Source organism: Bactrocera dorsalis, chromosome 1, assembly GCF_023373825.1.
Source record: "Bactrocera dorsalis isolate Fly_Bdor chromosome 1, ASM2337382v1, whole genome shotgun sequence".
Lineage (NCBI taxonomy): Eukaryota > Metazoa > Arthropoda > Insecta > Diptera > Tephritidae > Bactrocera > Bactrocera dorsalis.
The window spans coordinates 100850852-100876470 of record NC_064303.1 but is presented as its reverse complement, the minus strand read 5'-3'; the positions used below and the strand labels follow the sequence as shown (position 1 = coordinate 100876470).

Below are 25619 nucleotides of genomic sequence, written 5' to 3'. Positions count from 1 at the left end.
TTTTTTAATCGCTTTTATGCTTTGATGCGTCTTTTTAAGAATTGGCGCTGTTATATAATAGCCTACATCTTTAAGACAGATTATCATTTGTCATCGCCGCAGCAACAAACAAACTGTTTAGACGCAATTAAAAAATTATTTTATTGGCTTACCCCAGTCCCACGAGCGCTTTGGTGTGCCCACAAATAAGCACTTCTAATAATTCACACAGAGCAGGCGCTTTCTATGTATGTGTGTGTGTCTCTCTACTACATATGCAATTATGACAACATGTGTGTGTGTGTTCTACAAGGCAGCATTTGAAATATTTCTATTTCTACGTGTCGTAGGCGCATCCTGCTCCCCAACGCCATGCCATTCCTGTGGCGACGCTTTGCGCTTTCACCGCATTTGTGTCGTTTAACTTTTTGATGTTACAATAAATTTTAATAATTAATGCTAATTATGGTTAAATTATGACTACAAGTGAAAATGATAATCTTGTTTGTGTTGCGGTTGTTGTTGTTTATGTTGAAAGTACCTCATAATTGCTCCAAGTGAAAGCCGAAAGCATGTGAGGGGCGGGGTTGTATGTGATACTTGCGATGTGTGATTTTATTTGCCTAATGCCTTGCATAAGGTTGGGTGCACCTGCGTGTTTGGCTTGAAAGGAACTTAATATTTCTACGACGCATTTAAAAATGTGTACAAATATTGTATTATGGAGGTTGCTATTAGAAAAATTTGCTTGAAGCTGATTGCGAACGGGAATTGCACCCAGATCCACACATGTTTATTAGAGGTAGCTCTGCGTCCCCTCCACTTCTATATATATTCATAAATAAATACCTGCTTGTTATCAGCTATAATTTTTATTCACGCTATTCAAGCAATCAGCCGGCTTGTCGACTCATATTTCTTCATATTTTCTTTAAAACCACAACAAGATTTATTAATTCTCGGAAATGTTTGCCATTTATTTTATTGCCCTTGTGAGTTATGTCATGAAATAAGCACGTAAATGTCACAAAGAAATGGTTAAACATTTAGCTTTGTTCGAAAGGAGGAAAAGCCCAAAGTGCTGTGAAAGTATGAAATTAAAGGGAGAGAGAAAATAGCGCAGATTTTAGGGTGGTTCCATAAGGGATAAGACTCACATAAGTTAAACTTTAATGGAGTGCTGAAATTTGGGCACAGTAATTTTTAGATATACATATATTATATATATGGTTAGGCCTTTTCGAATGGGTGAGTACCTTGACGTGATGCAGGGGCTTAACAGCAACGTCATTCGGTGTCTTGTAACTGGTGTGTGTGTAGTCCTGCACAACATTTCTCAGACGGATTGCCAGAGGCCGCACTCGTTCGATTACCAAGAGCTGCCACCTCCTAATTCGTACCGATTGGAGTGGTTTACAGCCAGGAGGCAAATTCGACTGACAGAGCCGCCTTGGAAAGTAACCGTGGTTTACCACGTTAAGAGGCTCTGCTACGGCGGACTATCACGAAGGTAAAAGTCAACAGAGCGGTAATGGTTTGTAAACCAGACATACTACCCTGGATGTACACCATGTTAGACCAATCTATGATCACATATGAGAGTCTCACCTACAACTGCTGAGAAACAGTTGACGAAAGTTCAGAGGCTTCCAAGCATATGTATCACTGCTGCTACTTATGTATATGCACAAGTCTAACCGCTGCACTAGAGGTGATTTTTAACCACCTACCGCGCCATATCGTTGTGGGATGGCAGCAAAAAGGTCTATTATAGCTCTGCTGACATCAGAGCATGGTGAGAACAGTTTAATAAGCGTTCAGCAACAGAACGTCTTTTGGTAGAATCTACCATTGCCATGCTTCCCCAGAGACGACATAATCAAGAGATTTAACTTTGAAAAGGGATTAAAAATTTCACTAGGCAGCAAAAGTGAATGGGCGGACTACATTCTTGAGGAGTATTTTCTTAGGACCACTATGCAATAGTAAACAGGCGGCTCGATAACGGCAGATAGAATTGGGTCTGGTATAATGGGAATACAAGTCAAACTGTCAGTGCGCTTGAGCAGGCCTTTAAAGATTTTTCAAGCTGAGTTCGGAGGGTGATGCCATTCTCAGTGACAAGTGGCAATTCAAGCAATCTCATCCGTTGAATTCAAATCAGCATTGGTACCGGAGTTCATAAAAGTGCTTAACACGGTTTCCACTGAAAACATTATCTTACTAAGTAGCATGGATCCCTGGATATAAAGCTATCAATGGAAATGAGCTAGACGATATCCTGATGAAAGGAGCTTCGACAGCCAGTCCGATAGAAGCAGAACAGTTCTACGCTGTAAAGCGTCATACTTTACGGAAGGAGGAACGGAAAGAGAAAAGTTTCAGTAGAAAATATTACTGGTAACAAGTGCCTGGGCTTCGACAGACGAGGCTGAGTCTAGGAGAGTTCGGTAGAAAACAATTCAAGAAATTAAGAAAGCTTTTCCGAGAAATAAATTGAGGCTTCCTGTGCGGTTTTATGTGTGGTGTCATCCCTCCCGGATTTGTGTCGCTTCTGTGACAGCAGACATATACGTACATCTGGATTGCCAAGCAATCGCAAGAAGAAGGAGTCAAGCTATCGGGAAATTCAATCCGATGAGAGAACACAATACTCGTACAAGCATAAGCCCTCTTTTTCGATCAAAATCATTTACGGAGCTACAGAAAGAGAAAAGGCCAGTAGAAAACGCCACTGGTAATAAGTCCACGGGTTTCGACATGTGAGACAGTTTTTGAGAGAGCTGGATAGAAGAAGGTATCGGACTATCGGTTAATTAAATCCGATGACAGAACATCGGACACCTAACAAGTCACTCATCATCCCCCTTCAGCTATATGGTGCAGAGGCGTAGACGATGACAACATCTGATGAGTCAGGGTTATGAGTTTTTGAGAAAGGTTCTGCGGAAGATCTATGGTTTGCTTTGGTTACGGGCTTTGAGCATTGGCAACGGAATATAGCATTCGATGGAACGATGAGCTGTGTCAGTTATACGATCGTATTGACATAGTTCAGCGAATTAAGAAAAAGCGGCTACGCCGGCTAGGTCATGTCGTCCGATTGAATGAAAATGCAGCTCTCCAGCTCTGATAGTATTCGATGCAGCACCCGCCGGCGAAAGCAGAGAAAAGGGAGACCTTCACTCCGTTAGAAAGACCAGGTGGTGGAGGACATGGTTACACTTGGAATATCCAATTGGCACCAAATAGCAAAAATGAAGAATGACTGGTGAGCCTTTGTAAACTATCTTGTAAACGTGAAGGTGCTGTCTACTGTCAATAAAGAAGAAGAATAAACACCTAAGAAGCTTCTAATCAACTGAATTATACAGTAGAAAACTTCAGCGGTATGAATATCCGATGATGAAGGTATAGATCCTTGATAAATACAACTACAACTACAGTACAGTATGAATTTAACCGATTTCATACTAAAATGATAACACAGTATTTACTAAAATTATAAATTTATATTATTTATCGTTTTAATCATAAAATATTTATATGCACTAAACTTGAGTAGGACTCAAAAAATTTTGTTTGAATGAAAAGAGTATTAAAATTGGTTTTGAGATAAAAATTTTAAATTTGAATATTTCGCTAATTTACTGTTTGTTGAGAATTCCGTTGGTGGCTCTAGAGCTTTAAAACGTCCGATTGGTAGCCAGTTGAAGAATACCTGCTATACTATATTTTTGGCTTTGATTTCTGCCTCACTCACCGCCCTACTTGCGAGACCACAGCCTGCATTTGATTTCTACACCGTTAGTTGGGCCTTAGTGCATGCAGAATGCCACCACCAGTGTCAACACTGTGGCAATACCAAAATTGGCGTAATTGCTTGTTGCACCGGCAGTGGCGCGCAGAAGGCCAGAGCTTTCGGCCAGCTCTACGTTGGAGAGTGAGCGTCGAGCATAATAAGTGCCCGGCAATTTCATAATATCCGGCTGCCTGTTCGGGCTGAGCGGCGCCAAAGCGACCGAACCCTCTGGAACTACTACGGGTGTCAATGTGGTGAGTGGTGCCAATGGTACGCCAATTTCCGAATTGCTAATGGCAGCCGGTGCGATAGCAGGAGCTGAGGTTGTTGTTGTTGGTGTGGTAGCGCTGCTAGCAGTGGGTGTGACTGCTGCAGCTTCCGTTGCATTTGTGGCTGCTGGTGAGGGTGTTGTCGCCTCTGCAGGTGGTGCCGGGTAGCAAGCTATCTTCTCCACTTCAATCGTTTTAGTATTGTCTGCAGGATCTGGTTCAGGAACACGCACGGGTACGCAGATAATGCCACCTGGTGCGGGCGGTTGCTCAGGTGCGGCGCCAGGTGCTACGCCAGCTGCGGCATCAGGGGTTGCGCCTGGCACTGGAACGGGTGCTGAGCCAGGATTAGCTGCATTGGGAACAGGTGCACCGCTAGCAATAGGCGCAGCATCGCCAGTGCTGGAAGCAGGTGCGGCATTCAGGGATGGAGCAACGGCAGCTGTGATGGCTGCACCGGCAGCTGCACCGCCTACAGCAGCAGCTACATTACCACCATTATCGGTTGAAGCAGTGCCGAAAGGTGCCAGTTGCGGCGCTCCTGGATTTGGTGCTACAGGTTGAGCCATGTTGGGTTGTGGTGCGTAGTTTTGTGGTGCCATTGGTTGGGGCGCGCCAGCGGGAGCGGGAGCCGCTGCATTGGTGGTGATGACAGTTGTACCGGAACCGGCATCCGTAGTTGTCACTGATCCTGGTGGTCCATTATTTATTATTATGATGCGATCGTCACCACCGCTGACTGGTGGGGCACTGCCGCCACCGCTATAGCCACCACCGGCGGGCACACGCTCTATTACTTTGGTTTGAGATGGTGTCAGCGCGTAACCGAGCAGAGCGCCACCTAATGCGCCGGCAGCCAGACCAGAACCTGTGTGGAAGAGTAAAGGTTCAGAATAGTGCCAATAGAGAACAATGATCGAGAACATACTAAACAGCAGAGTTTAATTTTAGTAAACAATTTGACGATACTTACCGAATCCAAGACCGGAAGAGGACTTAACCGGCGCCTGTGGGTAGTAGGTTGCACCAGCCGGTAGCGACGAACCGGCCGGCAGGAAGGTTGCGCCAGCCGGCACTGCTGCCGCGGCTGGATAATAACTCGCACCGGCAGGTACACCACCAGCAGACGGGTAATATGTAGCACCGGCAGGTACATGTCCTGCTGGGTGATAGCTAGCACCGGCTGGCAAGGCGCCTGCGGAAGGATAATAGGTGGCGCCGGCAGGTACACCACCAGGTGCATGATACGGAGAGCCAGCCGGATGATAGGTTGCGCCCGCTGGCAGTGAACTGTGATAAGTCGCGCCAGCCGGCAGAGAACCGGCGGAGTGATAAGTTGCACCCGCTGGTAAATGCGATGGCGAATTGTAATACGTGGCACCTGCAGGTAAACTCTGTTGAGGATAACTAGATTGTACGCCCTGCACACTAGTACGCTGTATCGGTGTATGTGAGCCACTGCCAAAGCCTGTTGAATTTGCTCTTGGCCTATATGTCTGCGCCGGTGTCATCGAGCCGCGGTAGTTATTAGAGCCAGCCGATGCACTGGGATTGTATGTTTGTGCCGGTGTCATTGAGCCGCGGTTGGCCGTATTTGTTGCGGCGGCATAATTCGGTGGCGGTGCACTTGCTCTGTAAACGGAGGATGATGCAGGTGCCGAAGCTACCGGTGCAGTGGCTTTGTAGGCTGGTGGCGGTTCGTGTATATTAGTGCGTGCACCACCCGCTGGGTTGGAGGGCGAGTATGCCGGTGGTGGACCTTGTGATTTGGGCACATTCCAACCGATAGGTGCTGATGTGGCGGCCGGACGTGATTGCGTATGGCTGGTTACGGAGCTCTGCGGTTTGGCGGGTGCCGAATAGGTGTTGCCACTGTAGCTGAGTTTGGTTGCATCCGAATGTGAGTAGGATGGACGCGAAGCTGGTGCGGCTGCGTGTGAAGTGTAGCCACCGCCATACGAGCTATGCGACTGCGATGACGATGACGTGCGACGTGCTGAGTAGCTGCCGCTGCTGCTGGAGCTGCGTCGACCGCCGCTGTAAACACGTTTTGCATCCGCAAACAGGCAATTGGATAAGAGCAAGCAAACGATTGTGAGGCAGTATAGCCTCAGGTTTGTCGGACTCATTTTGACGCGCCTTCAAATAAAGCACAGTGGGCGCTAATATACAGAGTTGATTTTTTCTGAAAGATAGATGTAATTAAATTAGTGAGCGTTGGGGTAAATGCTGTTTTAATAAAGAAAATTGCAAAAGTTCTGCAATATAATTTCTGCAGAAAGCTGTGTAGCTTGCGTAAAGAATTGAAGGAGTGAGTCTTAACGCAATGTGTTTGTGCTGACTTAACTTTAATTGACTTAATACCCAATAGCTTATTACGGCGGGAGACAATTAATCTTTAAGATATTGTATTCAATCAACAAAGCTTCATAGCTTTCTACAGAAAGTTTAATTTATGAAAATTTATTCGCAGAATCATTTTCACATTATCAATTAGTTCTCAGAATTGATCAAGCATATTTCAATTGGCTTGGATAGAGATTTGCAAGTTGCAGTATTTTTTGCTTATATTCATAATCACTTATTTTTATAGATATTATCTGCATGCATATTAGGGTGGTATAAAATTTACGCGAACTATTATCTCAGTTTCGGGATATCGATCAGAGATTTTGCATATCTTCTTTTCTCCCCAAGAATCTTTATTTATCGGATCACTATGTCATATATCATAAAGCTGTCATACAAACTGGTTTTTCAAAATCAAGCGCTTGTATGGAAAACTTTTGTATTTGACGAGTTACCTTAACATGGATTTTTTTCTAAGCTAACAATGCAATCTCTAAAGAAATTACTCAGCTGCTATACAAACTGAACCATTATAACCAAGTAATTACAGCTATATTACTTTCCCTAATTACTATGCCAAATATGAGCGAGACCTATCGACCAGTTTGGTTACAGCAGCTGCTTAAGTCGGTATACCTCAGTAGTAATGCGATTTTTACAATGGATAAAATATCGAACAAAGAATTTGTCTAAAATTTTTTATTTGTAACTAAATTTCGTTTGCGGAATCGTTGTGGTTGTTGGAAAAGTCTTACAGTGATTCAGTTAAATCAAAAACACAAGCCTGCGAGTGTTACAAAGTCTTAAAAGAAAAGAATTCGAGAGATCGTTCCACTTCCACTGTTGAACATATTAAAAAAGTGAAGGATTTGGTGTTTGAAAATCGTCAGGTAAAAGAGCTTGCCATCCCTCACGAGACCGTTCGAATGATTTTGGTGAAAATTTTGGATATGAAAGGGGTTCTGGCTCGACTCGTCTCGCTAAAGTTCAATTTTTTTCAAAAATAGTAAGGTAAGCAGATTCTTTTGGACATGCTTGATGGTGCGAATTCTTATCCTATATTTGAGGAGAGCATTTTAACTGCCGAGACATGGGTTTATGAGATTGACTGTCATGACTGTTCATGATTGACTGATTGAGAGTCAACAATCATCGGAATGGTGGACAAAAAACGAGCTGAAACCATAAAAAATACGGCAAAGCCGCGGGTGAAGGTGATGCTCATTGTTTTTTTTTGATACTCGCGGTTTGGTGTATCCTGATTTTGTTCCGGAGAGATAGACGATCAACAAAAAGTTCTGTTCGGCCGTATTGAGGCGTTTGCGTGAGAACATCTGTCGGAAACGTCCAGAATTGTGGAAGAACAAATCATGGATTTACACGATGATACTACACCATCGCTTTGAGCTACCATTGTGACAGGATTAAAGCCAATAACGTAACGAAAACCTCGCTCAACCACCGTATTCATCACAATTGGCTCCGTGTGATTTTTTCTTGTTCTCCAAACTGAACTTGGCGCTCCGTGGAACCCGTTTTCAGTCGATCGAAGAGATAAAAAAATTTGTTGAAGGAGCTGCAAGTGTTTATGAAAAGTGTTTCGAGGACTGGAAAAATCATTGGGATTACTTTGAAGGTGATAAAAAATATTTTTGATGGATAATTAAATATTTTGCATTTTATTTACAATTTCCTTTTTTGTCACAATGTATGTGTTATATATTTTAAATTTTTGTATACTATGATAATCTCTTATAAAATTCTCTTTTCTAATTTTTTAAAGTAAAAACGTCTCAAGTCAAATATACAAAACAACTTCTTTACTTTCTTGATTCACTCTAGAATATTTTAAAATTATCAGCAGATCTACAAAATATTACAATTTCTTAAGTAGTCTCAATTACACAACAATTTTACAGCATCCACTGCCACAACAACACACTTTCAAACACTGTAAGTTTGTAGGTACGTTTGCGCGCACTTCCCTTGTGTTTACAATTTATTTAGTTGTCACTTGTCAGTCATAATTAAGATGAGTGCTTTCGAAAACAAATAGGCCGCGGCTCAATGAGTGCGCGCCGGAATACGCTTCTGCCCGCAATTTACTGAATTATGCTTTTGGTTTGTATTTTATTTACGTACACAAAATATTTGTGGCTAAACTTATCGCATAGCAAAAGTGTGGATTTTCGCGCAGATAAGCAACTACGTCTACAGAAACTGATAATATGATAGAATGAGTGTTTGTTCAGTGTCTATTTGATTGCATTTGCTTGATGAAAATTGGCTCAGCGCTAAATTTAGTTGGTGGCGGTAAACAAAAGTATTAATAAAATGCAATTATAGTATTTGTGTGTATGTGTTGGCATGCCAGCATTCACTTACATAATCACGGTTACTCATTTTCAGCGGATTTTCGAACAAATAATTGCTTTAACTTACAAGTGATGCGCCGGCATTACATATTATTGGGTTAAAATTTTGATATCAAAACACAAACGGCAGTCATTCAAGCAAGCAAAACCTGTACTGCGCAATTGCAACACAATAACGTATTATTCATCATTCACAAAAACAACAACAAACAGTTCATGCGTCACAGATGAGTCACAGATGCAGCGTGTTCAGCTAGTAGTAATTGTGGGCAAAAATTAGTAAGACTTTTTCATTTAAACTACGCGCGAAGACCTGTTCGTTGAAATATTTTTTTTCTCGGTTGGCATGACTGTCAGTGACATCTGTGTCAAATATCACAAACTCTGAAATTTCTAAAGCACATAAAGTACATTCGGCGATTTTTACGAGGAGTGAAATTATTCAACAAAGAAGTTCTTTAACATTTTATCTGCGGAATCAAATTTCTGGTTACGAAACTGTCAGAATGTTTGAATGGACCTTAGGTGATAATTGTCTGTTTATATTATTACTGGCGATGAGTCTTGGATCTATGCTTACGACCCGGAAACAGATGATCAATCGGCCGAATATAGTGGCAAAGATGAGCCGAAGCCGAAAAACCACGAGAATTGAAAAAAACGTAACGTATGAGTATATTGGGCCCAAAAGGTATTGCCTTGAGAGGAACAACATAGATTTTGCCGAATATACTACAAATTTTAAAATTATGAATAAAGTCTTACTACTTTTTGCCCAGAGTTGTTATGAGTTAAAAACAATAAAATCCCATGCTTTCGCGTAAAGCAAATATTTCTCGCGCATAAATTATGGCGAAATAAATATTTTGCTATAAATTTGCTTTATAAGGAAATATTTAAGTACAGCTTTAAGCATTGCGCAACGAATAACAAGCGCATTGAAAGCCATCAAGCAAACATGCCATGTTTATGTATATACGCTTACATATGTATGTATATATACACTCAAATATCTACATCCATACTCAAAGCTATGTGTATCTAGCATATACTTATGCGCATCTCCCACGTGAAAAAGCAAAAATTAATTCCCCATTTTAATTATATTAAGTTTACAGCATATGCTCGTACACTCCGCATTTATTGGCAAGCTGCCTAACGGCCTCTTTGTCGATCAGCGCGTTTGTCTGTCTGTGTGTCTGTCTGCGGGTGTCTATCAGCCAACCACTCTTGTGCACTTGAAGTCACACTCGAGTGGTTAGTTAAATGTGTCAGTGATTAATGAGACTGTGGTGGATAGCACGAGTTGTTACGAGTGCCTACTCAAAGTAAGCAGGTGAGAGACATCAATCGAAAGCTGTCAATTGTAAAGCGCGAAAAGAAGTTATGCGAAATGAGGAAACAACAACAACAATGCAATTACATATTTTTGTATGTTTTTGTGAAAAAAAAATTACTTATTAAATGGCTTGCCGGAGGATATTACAACAAAAAGATTGAAATGTAAGAGTGAAAATAAATTAAAATGCCAATATGTATGCGTGAAGAGATGAATTATCTAAGGCGAATTTAACGAATGTATGAGGAAATTTTGAGCTGAGATCCCTCCCTTGCTTACTCATTCATTTAACGATAGTGTCAAAAAATTCTAAATAACTGAATACGCCAGAGACATTAAATTCTAGTCCAAATGGTATGAGAATTCGTTAATGGAGCCCTTGACGATGAGCGTGTTACCACCCTCTTTTAGGTGAAATCACACATCTCGAGACCCGCTCGACCGATTACTACCAAATTTGGTATTTGAGGTTTCTTTAACATTCCTATGCTACAGGGAGGTGGATGGATGAAATCGGACTAAAATCAGGTCTACTTCCCATATAACAAAATTTTAAATTTTATTTGAAACCTTCACTTTCCAACATAAATGCCGAGAATGAATTAAAATATTGGGAAAAACTTTACATGAATAGTGAATTTGAGGTGTGCGAACTTATGACAAAAATTGCATAAATCGAACCAAAACTGTTTAAGACCATAGTTACTGAATATATGGTCCCAATGCTTATGGATGACTTTTTACCAAAACAACCGGTCACTGTTTGAGATATATAAAAAAAATTCGGAGAGAATCCTTTTCTGATAGTAGTATGTGTGTGTGTCAAAAATAGGTTCAAGCGAATCAATACTTCCCTTAGCCCTCATATACCTAATATAAAGGTTTTCGAACTTCCGGTTGACTTTATACTGTATATATCCGTCAAAATGTTAGTTATCTTCATAAAATTGAGAGAGCGTGTTTTTCTCATAACGGTGAATATTTGTGGTTAGAATGGCTAAAATCAGGTGAAAACTCGTCCTAGACGCCTTATGTAATTGATGGTACTTTCCTAGATTCAATACTTGCAAATTTGAAATTTCTTCCTTTCTTGTGTCGAATATTTTCATTTCAAATTTCAGTACTTATTGCCTACATAATGGTCCTTTGCGATTTTTTCAATGCAATCATTTTATCAAAAGCAGTATTGACGTTTCTATATTGAATATATATATTTATATTTTTACTGCTAATTTTTTTCAATTAAACACGAAATTGCTGATAATAATACCTTGAGCGCCTTGAAATTAATCACTTGAAAGAAGCTATCAACAAGATAGGCTTATCAGGCGCGCAAGATCAAATGTCAATTCGGAGTATCGCTGCGGCTTCTGTTGAAATTTACATGAGTGTTGCTTTTCCAAATAAGCAAACGTAAACTAGTAAGCAGAAATAAATGAGCTAAACAAATATATGTGTGGATTACAAAAATAAAAAAATTAGGAAAAATAAACTAATCTCTGGAGATGGAAACTACTTCAACTTAATTGGCGCTCGATTATAGCTAAAACAGTGTACATTTGAATAGGAAGGGCGGGGAAATTTATGCGATTTTTTATATATCCACAATTTTGGTGTAAAAATAATTTGTAGTATGACTAAACTTTAATTTTTTGAAGATGTTTTGAAGTTACTTTTAGCAGATTTTTTAGTACTCAAGTAAGTACTAGAACTGCTACTGGTTTGATTTAGAAAAATTTCGAATTCGAACTTAAGTTTATACCATTTTTGAATATAAAAAATTAAAAAAATATTAACTTTTTCTGTATCAAAGCTATAACAGCCTTCACAGCGTCTTTTTTTAGCATTAATGAGCATAAAAAGAACCTAATCTTGATTTTGATCGTTCGGCTTGTATGGCAGCTATATGCTATAGTGATCTGATTTAAAAAAAAAAAAATTTTGGAAAATTTTTTGTCGACTTGGAAAATAATTCATGTTAAATTTCGTGAAGATATCTTGTAACATAAAAAAGTTTTTCATACAACGACGGTCTTTTCAGCGATCAATTTGTAAGGTATCTATAAGCTATAGTGATCCGATCTATATAATTTCCTCGGAGATTATACCGTTATCTGTGAGAATAATTCCTAAAGAATGTCGTGTAGATATCTCCTCAAATAAAAAAATTTTCATATAATAACTTGATTTTGATCGTTCGGCTTGTATGGCAGCTATATGCTATAGTGATCCGATCTGAATAATTTTACTGGAGGTTGCCTTATTGCTTTAGGCGATAATTCGAGCCAAATTTTGTAAAGATAGCTCTTCATATGAAAAAGTTGTCTATACAAGCTCTCGTTGCTGATCGTTCAGTTTGCAAGGCAGCTATATGTGATAGTGATCTGATCTGAACAATTTCTTGACGAAATTACGTTATTATTTTAGATACTTACTTCTGGCAAATTTCAAAAATATATCACGTAAAATAGAAAAGTTTTCCTTACAAGCACTTATTTCTGATCGTTCAGTTTGTATGGCAGCTATATGTTATAGTGATTCAATCTGAAATTTTTCTTCAAAAAATGCATCATTTCCTTAGCCAATGATATCCAGGTGAATTTCTAGAAGATATCTCGTCAATTAAAAAATTTTTCATACAAAATCTTAATTATGGTTGGGAAGCTTGTATGGCAGCTGTATACTAAAGTCATCCGATATCGACTAATCGACATTGCTAAATCGATTCACTGATCATTAATATATATACTTTGAAGTGCCACTGACTTTGCCTTTTGGGTGTTAAAAACAACGGGTATAAATAGTAAGTCCCTTCCGTTCTCACATGAATGACCAGCGGCTGTATATATGTACAACTACTAGTCTTAGTTCAACTGTAATTTAAATTTTTGCAATTTCACTGGAAATTTTTAAACATACATATGTATATTCTAAATAGTTTTATAATTATACAAATTTATATTTTTATATTTTTTTGCGATTTAGTCATGCGAGCCGTTTTGAAAGGGTCAGCGAGCTGCTGATTTAAAAATTTCAAAGCACTTGCTTGCAGTAATGCCTTTTTGAGTGACGTTTTACAAAAACATAGGTATGTTTGTGTTGAAATATTCCAGAAAATAATTATATATGCGCGATTAATACATACAGACACTGCTAAACCGCAAAACAGTGCAGAAATTCAGTTGCACGAGCGAGCATTTTATTAATTCGAAATAAATTTTTAATTATTTTTTTTAATTTTTTCATTTTTTCAAATAACACATGCCTCAATTTATTTGACCTTCGGCGTACTGTATATGGTCAAACACTTGCAATAACACAATTTAATCATATTATTCATTTTTTATTATTGCGCCTGTGACATATTTTTGTGTTGAAAACCGGTAGTTTTGAAATTTATGCAAAAATCAATGAAATGCGCTGCGTACACTTACATGAAACTCGATTCACTTGTTGTTTGTGTTTGTGTTTTGTTCGGTGTCTATAAAAATCTGCGCTTGAAGCACGCTTCGCACTTTCGACGAGTTTTGTTGTTTTCTGTTTTCTGTTTAGTGTTTTTGTGTTCGCTCCGTTCAAAGCTTGCGAGTAAACTAAACTTGAAATATTTGCGGGCAGTTGCTGCTGGGGGACCCAGCTCTACTCGGCTCAACGTATGCGTAACGACATACATACAAACAGACATATGTTTGTGCATATATGCTCAGCACGTTTGCATGTAATTAGATGATCGTGTTTGTTTGTTTTCATTGTGGCGATTCTGCTTTCATTGTTATTATTATTATTTGTTAGTTGTTGCTTTTAGCATACGAAAGCAGCTTAGCCGTTGAGTGCGTATGATAATCGTGTGTACACTTGTATGTGCGGCTATGTGGACGCCAGTATCAATTGATGGCAGTGCATGCGCCGGCACAAACATCAAAGCGGGAGCAAAACAAAATGCCAGATGAGTCGCACATGCCGAGTTGCAAGTGACCAGTTTGTATGCCATATCGGTATGTGTAGTGTATTGAGTAGTTCAGTCAAGTTTTTGCTGTAAATAAAACTACTAAAGAGAGCGAGAGCAGCGCGTGAGTGAAGTAAAGAGAGAACTCATCTTTTTTCTGACTAATCTCTGCTAGTTTGTGAGAGCAGTACCATCAGTATTTATATTATTCTAGCTGCTTCTAGCAGTAAAGAAACAGAGCGATTGATAACAATGCTGTTAATTTATTTATTTTTTGGTTTAAGTTTAGCGAATAATAATATTTATTATTTGTTTGTTCAGAAAACTGACTATGATAGCTATATGATATAGTTGTCCGAACTGATCTAAAAAACTTCTTCAGATATTTAAGAGCTGCTTTGGTAAATCCATGTTGAATACCGCGAAGATACTTCCTCAAATAAAAGAGTTTTGCATACAAGCACTTGATTTCAATCGTTCAGTTTTAATGGCAGCTATATCCCATAGTGGTCCGATCTGAACCATTTCTTCCGAGATTATACTCTGATCTCAGAACAAAAGTCATGCCAAATTTCTTGAAGATGTCTTGTCAAATAATAAAGTTTTCCATACGAAAACTTGATTTCGATTGTTCAGTTTGTATGACAGCTATATGTTATAGTATTCCAAAATCGGTCCTTCCAACAAATTGAGTAGCTTCTTAGTAAGGATTGGACATGTGCAAAATTTCAGAACGATACTTCAAAAACTGAGTGACTAGTTACATATATACAGCCAAAAGAAGTGACTCAACTCGTCACGTTGATCATTTATGTAGCTACCACTTTATTGAGTCTCCGAAGTTTCCTTTTGAGTGCTACAGACATCGTGGCGCACTTAAAATACCCTGCTCAGGTTGCAATAATAATGAAGACCCACAAAGTTGTGGTGCCATACTCCGGAAGAGTACATTTGGAGAAAACTTCCTCCCAAATTGTCTATGTTTCTGCTTAGAAAAATGTTTTTGTTTTGCAAAAAATCTTTGAAAATCGTTTTATTTGTAAACAGTACATCCACAGTGACTCAAAAAATGCAGTGAAATACAAATTTAATGTTAAAAAAATCTCAATTTATTATTCCCTGTAGAATTTAAAAATATTGGCAATAAAATATTTATAAGGAGGAACTTAAATCTGACTATAGATTACGGGTATATATGCTATATGCTATTTACTAAACCCAAAAATAAAATGTTTAAGCTAAGGCTTCTTTGATGATTCTTGCTACTTCAGCACTAATATCACCCGCGATCGGTGCCATGGTGGTGGTGGGTGGCGCAGGCGGCGCTGGAGGCGCCGGAAAGCAAATTGTTTTCTGTACTACAACAACAGTATCCGGTCTCGTCGGATCAGTTTCATTGAAGCTCCATGGCATACAGATAATGCCATTGGTGGGCGGTGTTTCCGGCGGTGGCGCTGTGGCTGTTGGAAGTTCGAATGTTGCATTACCGGCTGTGGTAAGCGTCTGAGCGCTAACGATTGGAGGACTTTTAAATATGGGCTCAGAAGACGTAACGCCATTTGGGATCAGTGTATTGTTGAGCGGTGCCAGCGATATTTCAGAGTCAGTGGGCCAATAGTGCGGCTGCTCTGTAGAGTGGGGTACAACTGCTGGATTCATATTGTTTACGACGATAACTTTTGATGCTTCCGTCTGATTATTGGGCTGTGGTTGCGGTTGTTGTTCATAGTGGTGGTGGTGGTGACGACGGCGTGTCATACTTCGACCCACAAGGTAGCCCAAAGCAAAATCTGTTGAATCTATAGCGAATATTGGAAGGTTTCTAAAATAAGAAAGTAAAAGTATTTCCTCAACTAATTACCATCAGTATTGGTGTGCCTTGGTGGCTGTGCATAGTACACGGCGTTGACTGGAATGCTGGACGGTTGCGTAACGTAGACATGACCAGCTGGCAATTGGTGGCCACCCCAGTTGTGGGATATATGAGGACTGGCAGCATGAGTGTTGTGATGCGAAACTCCCGAACCTAAGCCATACCAGTTGTTCGTATTATGCCGACTCTCTGAGCCTAAAGTGCTGTGACTCTTGTGACTAACGTGTGAATCTGTGTGTGTCGAACTTTTGTGGCTGCTGGAGCTGCTGTGGCTGTTGGAGCTGCTGTGGTCGCTGGAGCTGCTGTGGCTGCTCGTACTTTTGTGATGTTTGCTACGGTGTCGCGATCGATGTTTGGCAAACTTCTCATCCACGCCTTCCGCTGCAAACATTGAGTTCGTGTAGGAGGTGTGTACTGGTGAGCCGGTGATAATTTTCCGTCGTGAGCCACCATTACCTGAGGAAGCATGCTTTTTGTGCGAGCGCCTGTAGAAGGCGGAACCTAATGAGCCGCCACGGCCGCGGCCACCACCGCGTGCCTCCGTAATGATAACAGTCGTACACAGTGTAAAAAGCGCTAGAAAGCAAATTAATTTGACTGACATTGTAAATGTTCTAATGCAAATAACTGTAATGAAGGTGCGCTTGTGTCTGAAGTGTTGCTCGTTTTATATATTTCGGCGTGAAGCAAAGCTTTCCGACTGCTGCGGTGTGCAACCGTAAGAGCAGACGTTTAGAATTTGACTACGGCCGGAACTTGCTTGAGAAGACTTGAAATTTAAATAGAGGCCGTTGGAAGTTGAGCTACATTCGGCCGCTCGGGCTAGTCACAAAATTTGTTTGTATGTTAATTTGTAAAAATATTTCGAAGTTAATGATCTGCTACTTGTTTGAAGGCTACCGAAAACAAGAAAGTATTGAGTTGCATAAAGAATTTAATGGAGTCTGCCAAATCGTTGGAAAGGAAGACCCGCACATTAATATGTCGGTTTCAGAGCGAATATGGCTTTAAATTTTCCAATTATATTTAATTCCAGGTAATTTTTCACCGAGCGTTAAACTTCGATTAAGAACTTGGGTTTAATAATATAGAAAAATTATATGTGTTGCTAAAATTTATATAATTCGGTAGATTTTTTGTGACAAGATTAAAGAGATAAAATAGAAAGCTCGTAAAATAATTCAATAGTCACATAAACTCTAAAACACTGGCTGTAGAGATATAAAAGAGCTGAATACTGCCAAGCAATTGAGTCTTTTGAGTGCATATTTTACGAAATCAGTATAATCGTACTTATTAGGAAGGTCCAAAAGAATTATATTAATACAGTATTGTTGCAAGATTGTGAAAAAACATTCCGAAATTGTTGTTTAGAGAATGTAGTGTATGAAAGGATTAATGTATACGAGGTTTGTGCAAAAAGTAACTTAGTTTTCATATTTCTTGTCGCCTACAAAGTAATCACACTCAGATGCAATACTGCCAGCATTTTTCCAATCCTCAAAGCACTTAAAAAAGTAAGCAATCGTGTTTTGGTCCTGCGGTTTTTACCTTCTCAGTCAAGTCGTACTTTTTCACTTCAGTTTTAGAAAAAAAGGATGGCTGGGATGCGGTGTACGGTGACTGTAGCACCATTCCGGTGATGTTTTTGGACAAATATTGGTCTACAACAAGTATCCATGAGCAGGGGAGTTATCATAGCCAATTTTAGGTTCGTTCACAAATCCGAATTTTCCGGCGGATTGCGTCACGCAAATTGCGCTCAACTTGCAGCTAATATTCTTTATTGACTGTCGGACCTTTTGATAAAAACTCATGATTAATGCTGTCAGTATTTATATTATTCTAGCTGCTTCTAGCAGTAAAGAAACAGAATTAATAATCTGTTAATTTATAAATATTTTTTGTTTAAGATTAGGGAATAATAATATTTATTATTTGTTTGTTCAGAAAACTGACTATGATAGCTATAGATATAGTCTATGTCTGAACTGATCTAAAAAATTCTTCAGATATATAGATAGATCAACAATATTATCACCCGCGATCGGTGCCATGGTGGTGGTCGGTGGCGCAGGCGGCGCTGGAGGCGCCGGAAAGCAAATTGTTTTCTGTACTACAACAACTGTATCCGGTTTCGTCGGATCGGTTTCATTGAAGCTCCATGGCATACAGATAATGCCGTTGGTGGGCGGTGTTTCCGGCGGTGGCGCTGTGGCTGTTGGAAGTTCGAATGTTGCATTATCGGCTGTGGTAAGCGTCTGAGCGCTAACTATGGGAGGATTTTTAAATATGGGCTCAGAAGACGTAACGCCATTTAGAATTAGTGTGTTATTGAGCGGTGCCAGCGATATTTCAGAGTCAGTGGGCCAATTGTGTGGCTGCTCTGTGGAATGGGCTACAACTGCTGGATTCATATTGTTTATAACGATAACTTTTGATGATTCCGTCTGATTATTGGGTTGCGGTTCGGGCTGTTGTTCGTAGTGGTGGTGGTGGTGACGACGGCGCGTCATACTTCGACCCACAAGGTAGCCCAAAGCAAAATCTGTTGAATCTATAGCGAATATTGAAAGGTTTCTAAAATAAGAAAGTAAAAGTATTTCCTCAACTAATTACCATCAGTATTGGTGTGTCTTGGTGGCTGTGCATAGTACACGGCATTGACTGGAATGCTGGATGGTTGCGTAACGTAGACATGACCAGCTGGCAATTGGTGGCCACCCCAGTTGTGGGATATATAAGGATTGGCAGCATGAGTGTTGTGATGCGAAACTCCCAAACCTAAGCCATACCAGTTGTTCGTATTATGCCAACCCTCTAAGCCTAAAGTGCTATGACTGTTGTGACTAATGTGTGAATCTATGTGAGTTGAACTTTTGTGGCTGTTGGAGCTGCTGTGTTCGCTGGAGCTGCTGTGGCTGCTCGTACTTTTGTGATGTTTGCTTTGGTGTCGCGATCGATGTTTGGCAAACTTCTCATCCACGCCTTCCGCTGCAAACATTGAGTTCGTGTGGGAGGTGGATACTGGTGAGCCGGTGATAATTTTCCGTCGTGAGCCACCATTACCTGAGGAAGCATGCTTTTTGTGCGAGCGCCTGTAGAAGGCGGAACCTAATGAACCGCCACGGCCGCGGCCACCTCCGCGTGCCTCCGTAATGATAACAGTCGCACACAGTGTAAAAAGCGCTAGAAGGCAAATTAATTTGACTGACATTGTAAATTTTCTAATGCAAATAACTGGAATCAAGGTGCGCTTGTGTCTATGGTGTTACTCGTTTTGAATATTTCGGCGTGAAACAAAGCTTTCCGGCTGCTTGCGGTGTGCAACCGTAAGAGCCGACGTTTCGAATTTGACTACGGTCGGAACTTGCTTGAGAAGACATGAAATTTAAATAGAGGCTGTTGGAAGTTGAGCTAGATTCGGCCGTTCGAGCTAGCCACTAATTTTTTTGTTTGCTAATTTTGAAATTTGCATAAAGAATTTAATAGAGCCTGCCGGATCGTTGGAAAAGTAGACCTGCCCATCAATGTGTCGGTTTCAGAGCGAATGTGCCTTCAATTTTTTCCATTAAATTTAATTCCAGGTAATTTTTCATGAAGCGTTAAACCTTTATTAAGAACTTGTGTTCAAAGCTGTAGAAAAAATTATATTCATTGCTTAGTTTATATTATTGGAGGTACGTTTTTTGTGACAAGATTAAAGAGATAAGATAGAATGCTCGTAAAATAATTTAATAGTCACATAAACTCTAAAACACTGGCTATAAAGATATAAAAGAGCTGAATACTGCCAAGCAATTGAGTCTTTTGAGTGCATATTTTACGAAATCAGTATAATCGTACTTAGTAGAAAGGTCCAAAAGAATTATATTAATACAGTATTGTTGCAAGATTGTAAAAAAATATTCCTAAATTTTTGTTTAGAGAATGTAGTGTATGAAAGGATTAATGTATATAGTGTGCGGTGTACGGTGACTGCAGCACCATTCCGGTGATGGTTTTGGACAAATATTGGTCTAAAGCAAGTATCCATGAGCAGAGTAGTTATCATAGCCAATTTTAGGTTCGTCCACAAATCCGCATTTTCTGGCGGGTTGCGTCACGCAAATTGCGCTCAACTTGCAGCTAATGTTCTTTATTGACCGTCGGACCTTTTGATAAAAACTCATGATGAACGCCGTTTCTATCATCGAAGAAAACTGTTGGCAAAACCTTCATATTCGACCTGACTTGGTGCGCATTTTTCGGTCTCAGAAAATAAAGCAGCGCCCATTGTGATGATTAAGATTTTTTCGACATCATAACCATAAGCCCATGGTCCATCACCAGTTATGACTTTCTGGAGCAGATTCAATTCTGTGTCCAACATCTCCTCAGCGATGCTGTTTTTGACTGAGCAATACTTGTACAAACTTTGGAGCGACCCGCATATACCCAACTCATTGGTTAAAATCGAATAGAATGATGCAATTTATTTCGTTTCAGCTAATCTTAACGGTGATTCGACGACTGCCCAATACTATTTTATTCCCTTCGGGGTTTTTTAAGTGGCGGGTCCCAAACCCAGCGACCCTGGGGAGGAAGGATTCGCCTTTTCACTTATGCCCTTCAAGTGAACGTTTTTTAGCTACCCAGAAGATACGAGGTTTAAGGCCGGAAGTCGTGGGCTGGTTGAGTCATATGTAAAATTTTTGTCCACTCCCAGGTTAATAGTGCTCAGAGAACTTGCTTGAACATCTTTGGGTTCGGGTGACCAGTTCGCTCTTCGTCGTTTTCATTTTCTAGCCCAAGCAAAATAGTTATCAAAAATCAACAGTCGCTTGTTGGATTTCTAATCGATCTTCATACTCCTTAAACTGGGTTAAATTCGCGAATATTCTTTTAAATCTTCGCAAAACTATGGGTAACTAATCACTTTCTGTGCATGGCTCTCATATATTTATAATTTATTACATCGTCACTGAAAAAGCAAAATAATGTAACATCACTTTTTATAACATACAAGCAAAGGAAAAACGATATAATAGCAACCACTCATATTGAAAGAAAATTTGTGTTTTGGTTATAAAGTGGTTATATATTGCTTATGTATTGGTTATATATTAGTTATATAGCAGCATCAGCATAATTTTCCGTAGCTGTTAAATTGAGTGAACATTTTTAACCAAAAAATTCATACAAATGATCCACACCCTAATATAGTGACGAACGTGAGAGTAGAAGACGAAATGTCTTTAGTATGCGCAATTTTCAGATTATGAGTTCCATCTGTGAAATTTCACAGATTTATATGAGCGTCAGGGCGTTGTGCAAATAAATGCCATATACATACATACACGTATAAAAAAATTACTGTATATAGATTAATAGCTCAATTTAGTGCTCAAGCAGGCATTTGGAGGCATTGTAAGTAGTTATTGGTTTGAAAGATGCGGTGACCTGTGGGCTGCTACACACTGTTCATCAAATCCAGTTTATTTAGTGTCGTTCTGAACCACCCAGCGTGCGAGAATGAATCATTAGATAATACGATAATTTAATTTGAGCTATAAAATAAATAACCAAATTGAATTTACGAGTATCTGCTCATGTTTCCACATGTGTTTCGAGTTTTTTTCGTAATATTTCTGAAAGCCTCCTTTCATAGTACCTTAGTCAATATACCATATATAGGGTACAGCGCAAAGTTACATGATTATGTTATGTATTCATTGCCTTTTGATCTCAGTATTATTCGCGAATATTATCAGCGTCATAGGACAATTGCGTATTAATTATATTTCGCAATAACTTATCAAGCGGTGCCATTCAGGTTTGCGCTTATGATTTACGAGTATTTACAAATTTTAATCACAATGCGCTTTAAATAAACAGGTTTTCGAATATATTGAAAACATTGAAGGGCAATCAATAATAAATAATCAGAATATTTGATTAATTTGGACGAATGTGGAATAGGCAGCTATCTCATGTATAGTACCTTATACTAGTTTCGTGTTGAATGAGTTAATGTTTGCTTTGAGAAATAGCGGTACTTAGTTTCAGTATATATTTTTCACCAAATTTGATTTCCGAGAATCGGCTATTAAACAGAGGTAATTTTTTTTTTGTGCGTTAAAAATCGCTCTTAATTCGTATCAGTTCCCAGATATGGTGACTAATAGCTTCGAGATTTTTTTTAAGCTTGTGCTGAATCTTTTTTGAGAACTTAGAATGACTGCTGTGTGCTGATTACCAATCACTACTGACCTCAACAACAAGGAAATTTTCTTTATCAGAAAAAGCGACAAGCCGAATCGGCTCATTCCATGAAATGAACAGTCTGCTCGAACTTCAAGGCCAATAGAGGGAGTCAGTGCTCCGATAACATTGAAACAAAATGCATGATTATGCTGCTTCTTAATAATGTTCGGTTCAGTTTAAGTCCGGCTGAAGTAGCATATTCGTCATATAGAACGTTTAAGTTTTAATGATTGCAAAGATTTTCGACTGGACGAGCCTTTAGCCATTTTTGATCCTTTTGTGTAGATGTTCCAAATATCGTTGGTGATTCGCAAGCCCCTGCGCCATCCACTCGCTTCTGGCGTGACTTGAAACCTTCTCTCACAAATAAAGCATGATGGTTAGAGCGGTTCGAAATACAGGGTGACAAAAAAGGAAAAATCGCGTTAGGGAAACATTCTACGGATCATTCTGAACAACTTTGCCTAAGAGATTATGAGTCCAAACCCGGCTTGGAGTCAGTGAGTTTTAGGCGAAGTTTTTTTAGGGATTATAAAATTTTTTTCGTCAGTTTTTGAGGTACCCTCATCAAGTTGTAACGTTCTGGGATTCTATTGTTCGGAATCAGACAAATATATCAAATATGACCCATATAACTAATATTTCAGATCTTTTAAACTTCGCCTTCAAAATCGCGGACAACAAGGGAAAGTTGTTCAGAGCGGTCATTAGTATATTTTCCGAATACTAGATTTTATAGAAAAGAAACAGACCCGCTCTAATGAGGGTATGTGCTCTATTTTATTCACAAACGCCCGTTTATTGAGCTATAACCGAAGGCTCTAGTGGAAAATTCATTTAACGGCGCCAATCTGTGCTGCAGAGCTGTCCACTCCAACGTCGAAAACGACCGTATAGCAAGACTGGTTTGACTGGGATTAGTAGCGTGACTCGGACTAATCATAAAATTGATAACTAAATACCATTTTGTAACCCCTTTTTAATATCTGTTTTTTTGTTTTTTACAGGAACACAAGCATTCGACTAAGTCAGCTTTAGAATTATGTGAGGGAAACATGTTTTGTGGACATTTAGCGATATGAGAAAACTAGTCGATACCAGTTGTGGATAACAGAGGCCACGGCTAGTTCACAGCACATTAGAAAGACCAAAAATGGAAGGAAGGGTATTCATATATTTCTACCTTAAAAAAACGGTTTTATCCAAACTGTGTTCTCTCAGGTTAACAAATTCAATAATACTTCAACAAAGCTACAGGCGACTTTATGTCGCAGACACTGGCATACACTGGTATATTCACTTAAATAATCACGTAACTTTTGCAATGTAGTTATTAATGCCGTAAATATTTTTACAGGATTGTACTGTGTCTTCTAAGGAGTAAAATAAAGAAATTTCAATCTAATTTGAAGAAAAGTAAAATGGAAGGGAAGGAAATCAAAGTGGAATACTCATAAAGAATGCTTAGCGCCCACCAACTGCTCACAGCATTGCCAGAATGCGCTCGGTGTGAACACGAAAAAACGCTTAGCCATATTTTTGGCAATCCCCGGGCACCCTTACCATGCATGGAACGCCGCAAACCGCTTGATGACCTTGTTCGGCAGTTTAATGCAATGCTTCACTTCCTGCACAAGTGTTGACAAATTGCTGTTGTCAGATTTATGGCCAATTATGAGCGTGTTATATTTCACAGCCACCTTAATGGCCAACACAAATGAAATGAGTGAGCAAAAGTGGAGCCTGTCGCGCGAATTCAAGGCGCTGCTGCAAGCCGCTGGTCGCCAATGACCAACGGCGCACATACAAACACGTTTATGTAGTATGGCATTTCACCTATTTTTTGTTGGTGCTTGAGTATGCCGCACGCGTAGGCGTTAAGCTTGTAAGCAAAGTTTGTGGAAGAGATCGAATATTTCACTGGCCATATTCATCCATTACGGTAATATCTCGACGGTTGCGGCGTAGGAAAGGGTAGGCTAATGGGCACAGTAATGCCGATGCATGGATTTAAGAAAGAGGTGGTTGTGATTGAGGTGTTCTGTTGAACAACAGAGACTATTAGTTAGTGTGAATGCACTCTGAGTAAAAGCTTTACTGATGTGTATGGCCTCTTATAATAAATAATTTTTTGACTTGAACAGTGGAGTATTTTTTTGCCAAGCTAACTAAAATCTAGTAAGTAACCTGATTTTCAAATCGTACTAAGAAATCTTAATGAACTTATTCCATACAAATATATCTATATGCTTTTGCTTAAGCCTAATAAAAAATGTCTGCGACATAGCATGTCGCCTAAATGTAGGCAACTCCGCTCATACTGATCTTTACTCTCTCTGGTATTTGCTCATCGGATTTCCATTCTGATCTTTTCCTCATACATAACCTATTTATATCCAACTCTACAGCTTTAAGATGAGTATTTTGAACAATTGTATCATTTTTTATATTTTTTTTATACACCAACTTCTGATTGTTACCATTAATTACGTTGTATATTATTTTATTTCAGAAATCATGAACTTTGTAATAATGACCATGACCATTTCATACAAATTATTTCTGCAGCAACAATTGAGATAAGTCCTTTTACATGAACACAAAAGGGAGCTTGTGGAGAGTACAGCGAAGGGAACACAAGAAAAATACGAAAGTGGAAACAGCTAAATAAAGGGTGCTTGAAAAGGAAAAATTAAGTGTACTTCAGGAAAAGAAAAAAAGGATACTTCGAAAAAAGCAGTAATGTATCAGGAACATACTAATGTCGACTGCGGCATTCGCCGCTGTCAATATGCAAATGACTGCTAATCTTCCTCAGGACCTTCCTCTGGAAAAAATGTAACGTCGACTCATCAGATGTTGTCATCGTCTATGCACCATGTAGCAGGATGGGAGTTACGAGTATAGTGACTTGTAGAGTTTGATCTTTGACACTACTCACTTGCCTACTCAGACCAAAGGTGCTACTGGTGGCAAGATTTATTCTACGTTGGATTTCGAGGTGCTGGCCTTAATACTGAATCCAAGATAGACAAAATTATATACGATTTCGAAGCTATGACTGGCAACAGTGACGTGGAAGCCAAGTCGACGACTGTTTGGTTGATGAAAGTAGATATTTCGTTTTGGCCTGTTCACAGCCAAACCCATTTGCTTCGCTTTCTTATCCAGTCCGAAGAAAACAGAATTAACGGAGCGGTTATGACCAACGATATCGTTGTCATCGGCGTACACTAGCAGCTGCACCTTGTCTAGATTTGTAGCTAGAATTATTTCTTCCTGAAGTAAATGGAAGAAGTAGCACGATAGAGACCTTGTCTGAAACCTCGTTCCATCGAATCGAACGGCTCGAGGAGATATATCCCGATCCTGATGGAGCTTTCGCTGGTGCTCAACGTCAACCAACACGGCTGTGTAGTATTAATTTGCGGGGATACCAAATTC

General features: G+C 39.5%; 2 protein-coding genes across 5 annotated transcripts; both read right to left on the bottom strand.

Moving 5' to 3' along the window:
• Nucleotides 1-3471: 3471 nt before the first annotated feature.
• Nucleotides 3472-13712, bottom strand: LOC105231119 (uncharacterized). Its single transcript, XM_011212225.4, has 3 exons — nt 13548-13712; nt 5024-6235; nt 3472-4918 (listed from the first exon to the last, which is right to left on the bottom strand). The coding sequence occupies exons 2-3, from the start codon at nt 6177-6179 to the stop codon at nt 3798-3800; spliced, it is 2277 nt and encodes a 758-aa protein (XP_011210527.2). The 5' UTR covers nt 6180-6235; nt 13548-13712; the 3' UTR covers nt 3472-3797.
• Nucleotides 13713-15142: 1430 nt separating this feature from the next.
• LOC105231118 (uncharacterized) lies at nt 15143-19311 on the bottom strand. Of its 4 annotated transcripts, none has more exons than XM_049460990.1 (3): nt 18999-19304; nt 15918-16385; nt 15143-15855 (listed from the first exon to the last, which is right to left on the bottom strand). In XM_049460990.1, the coding sequence occupies exons 1-3, from the start codon at nt 19144-19146 to the stop codon at nt 15290-15292; spliced, it is 1182 nt and encodes a 393-aa protein (XP_049316947.1). In that variant the 5' UTR covers nt 19147-19304; the 3' UTR covers nt 15143-15289. The 4 variants fall into 4 exon arrangements, with proteins under 4 accessions (XP_049316947.1, XP_011210525.2, XP_049316953.1 ...); XM_011212223.4 differs by having other exon boundaries at nt 15918-16430; nt 19044-19304; XM_049460996.1 differs by lacking the exon at nt 15918-16385 and having other exon boundaries at nt 18549-19307.
• Between the last annotated feature and the right edge of the window lie 6308 nt (nt 19312-25619).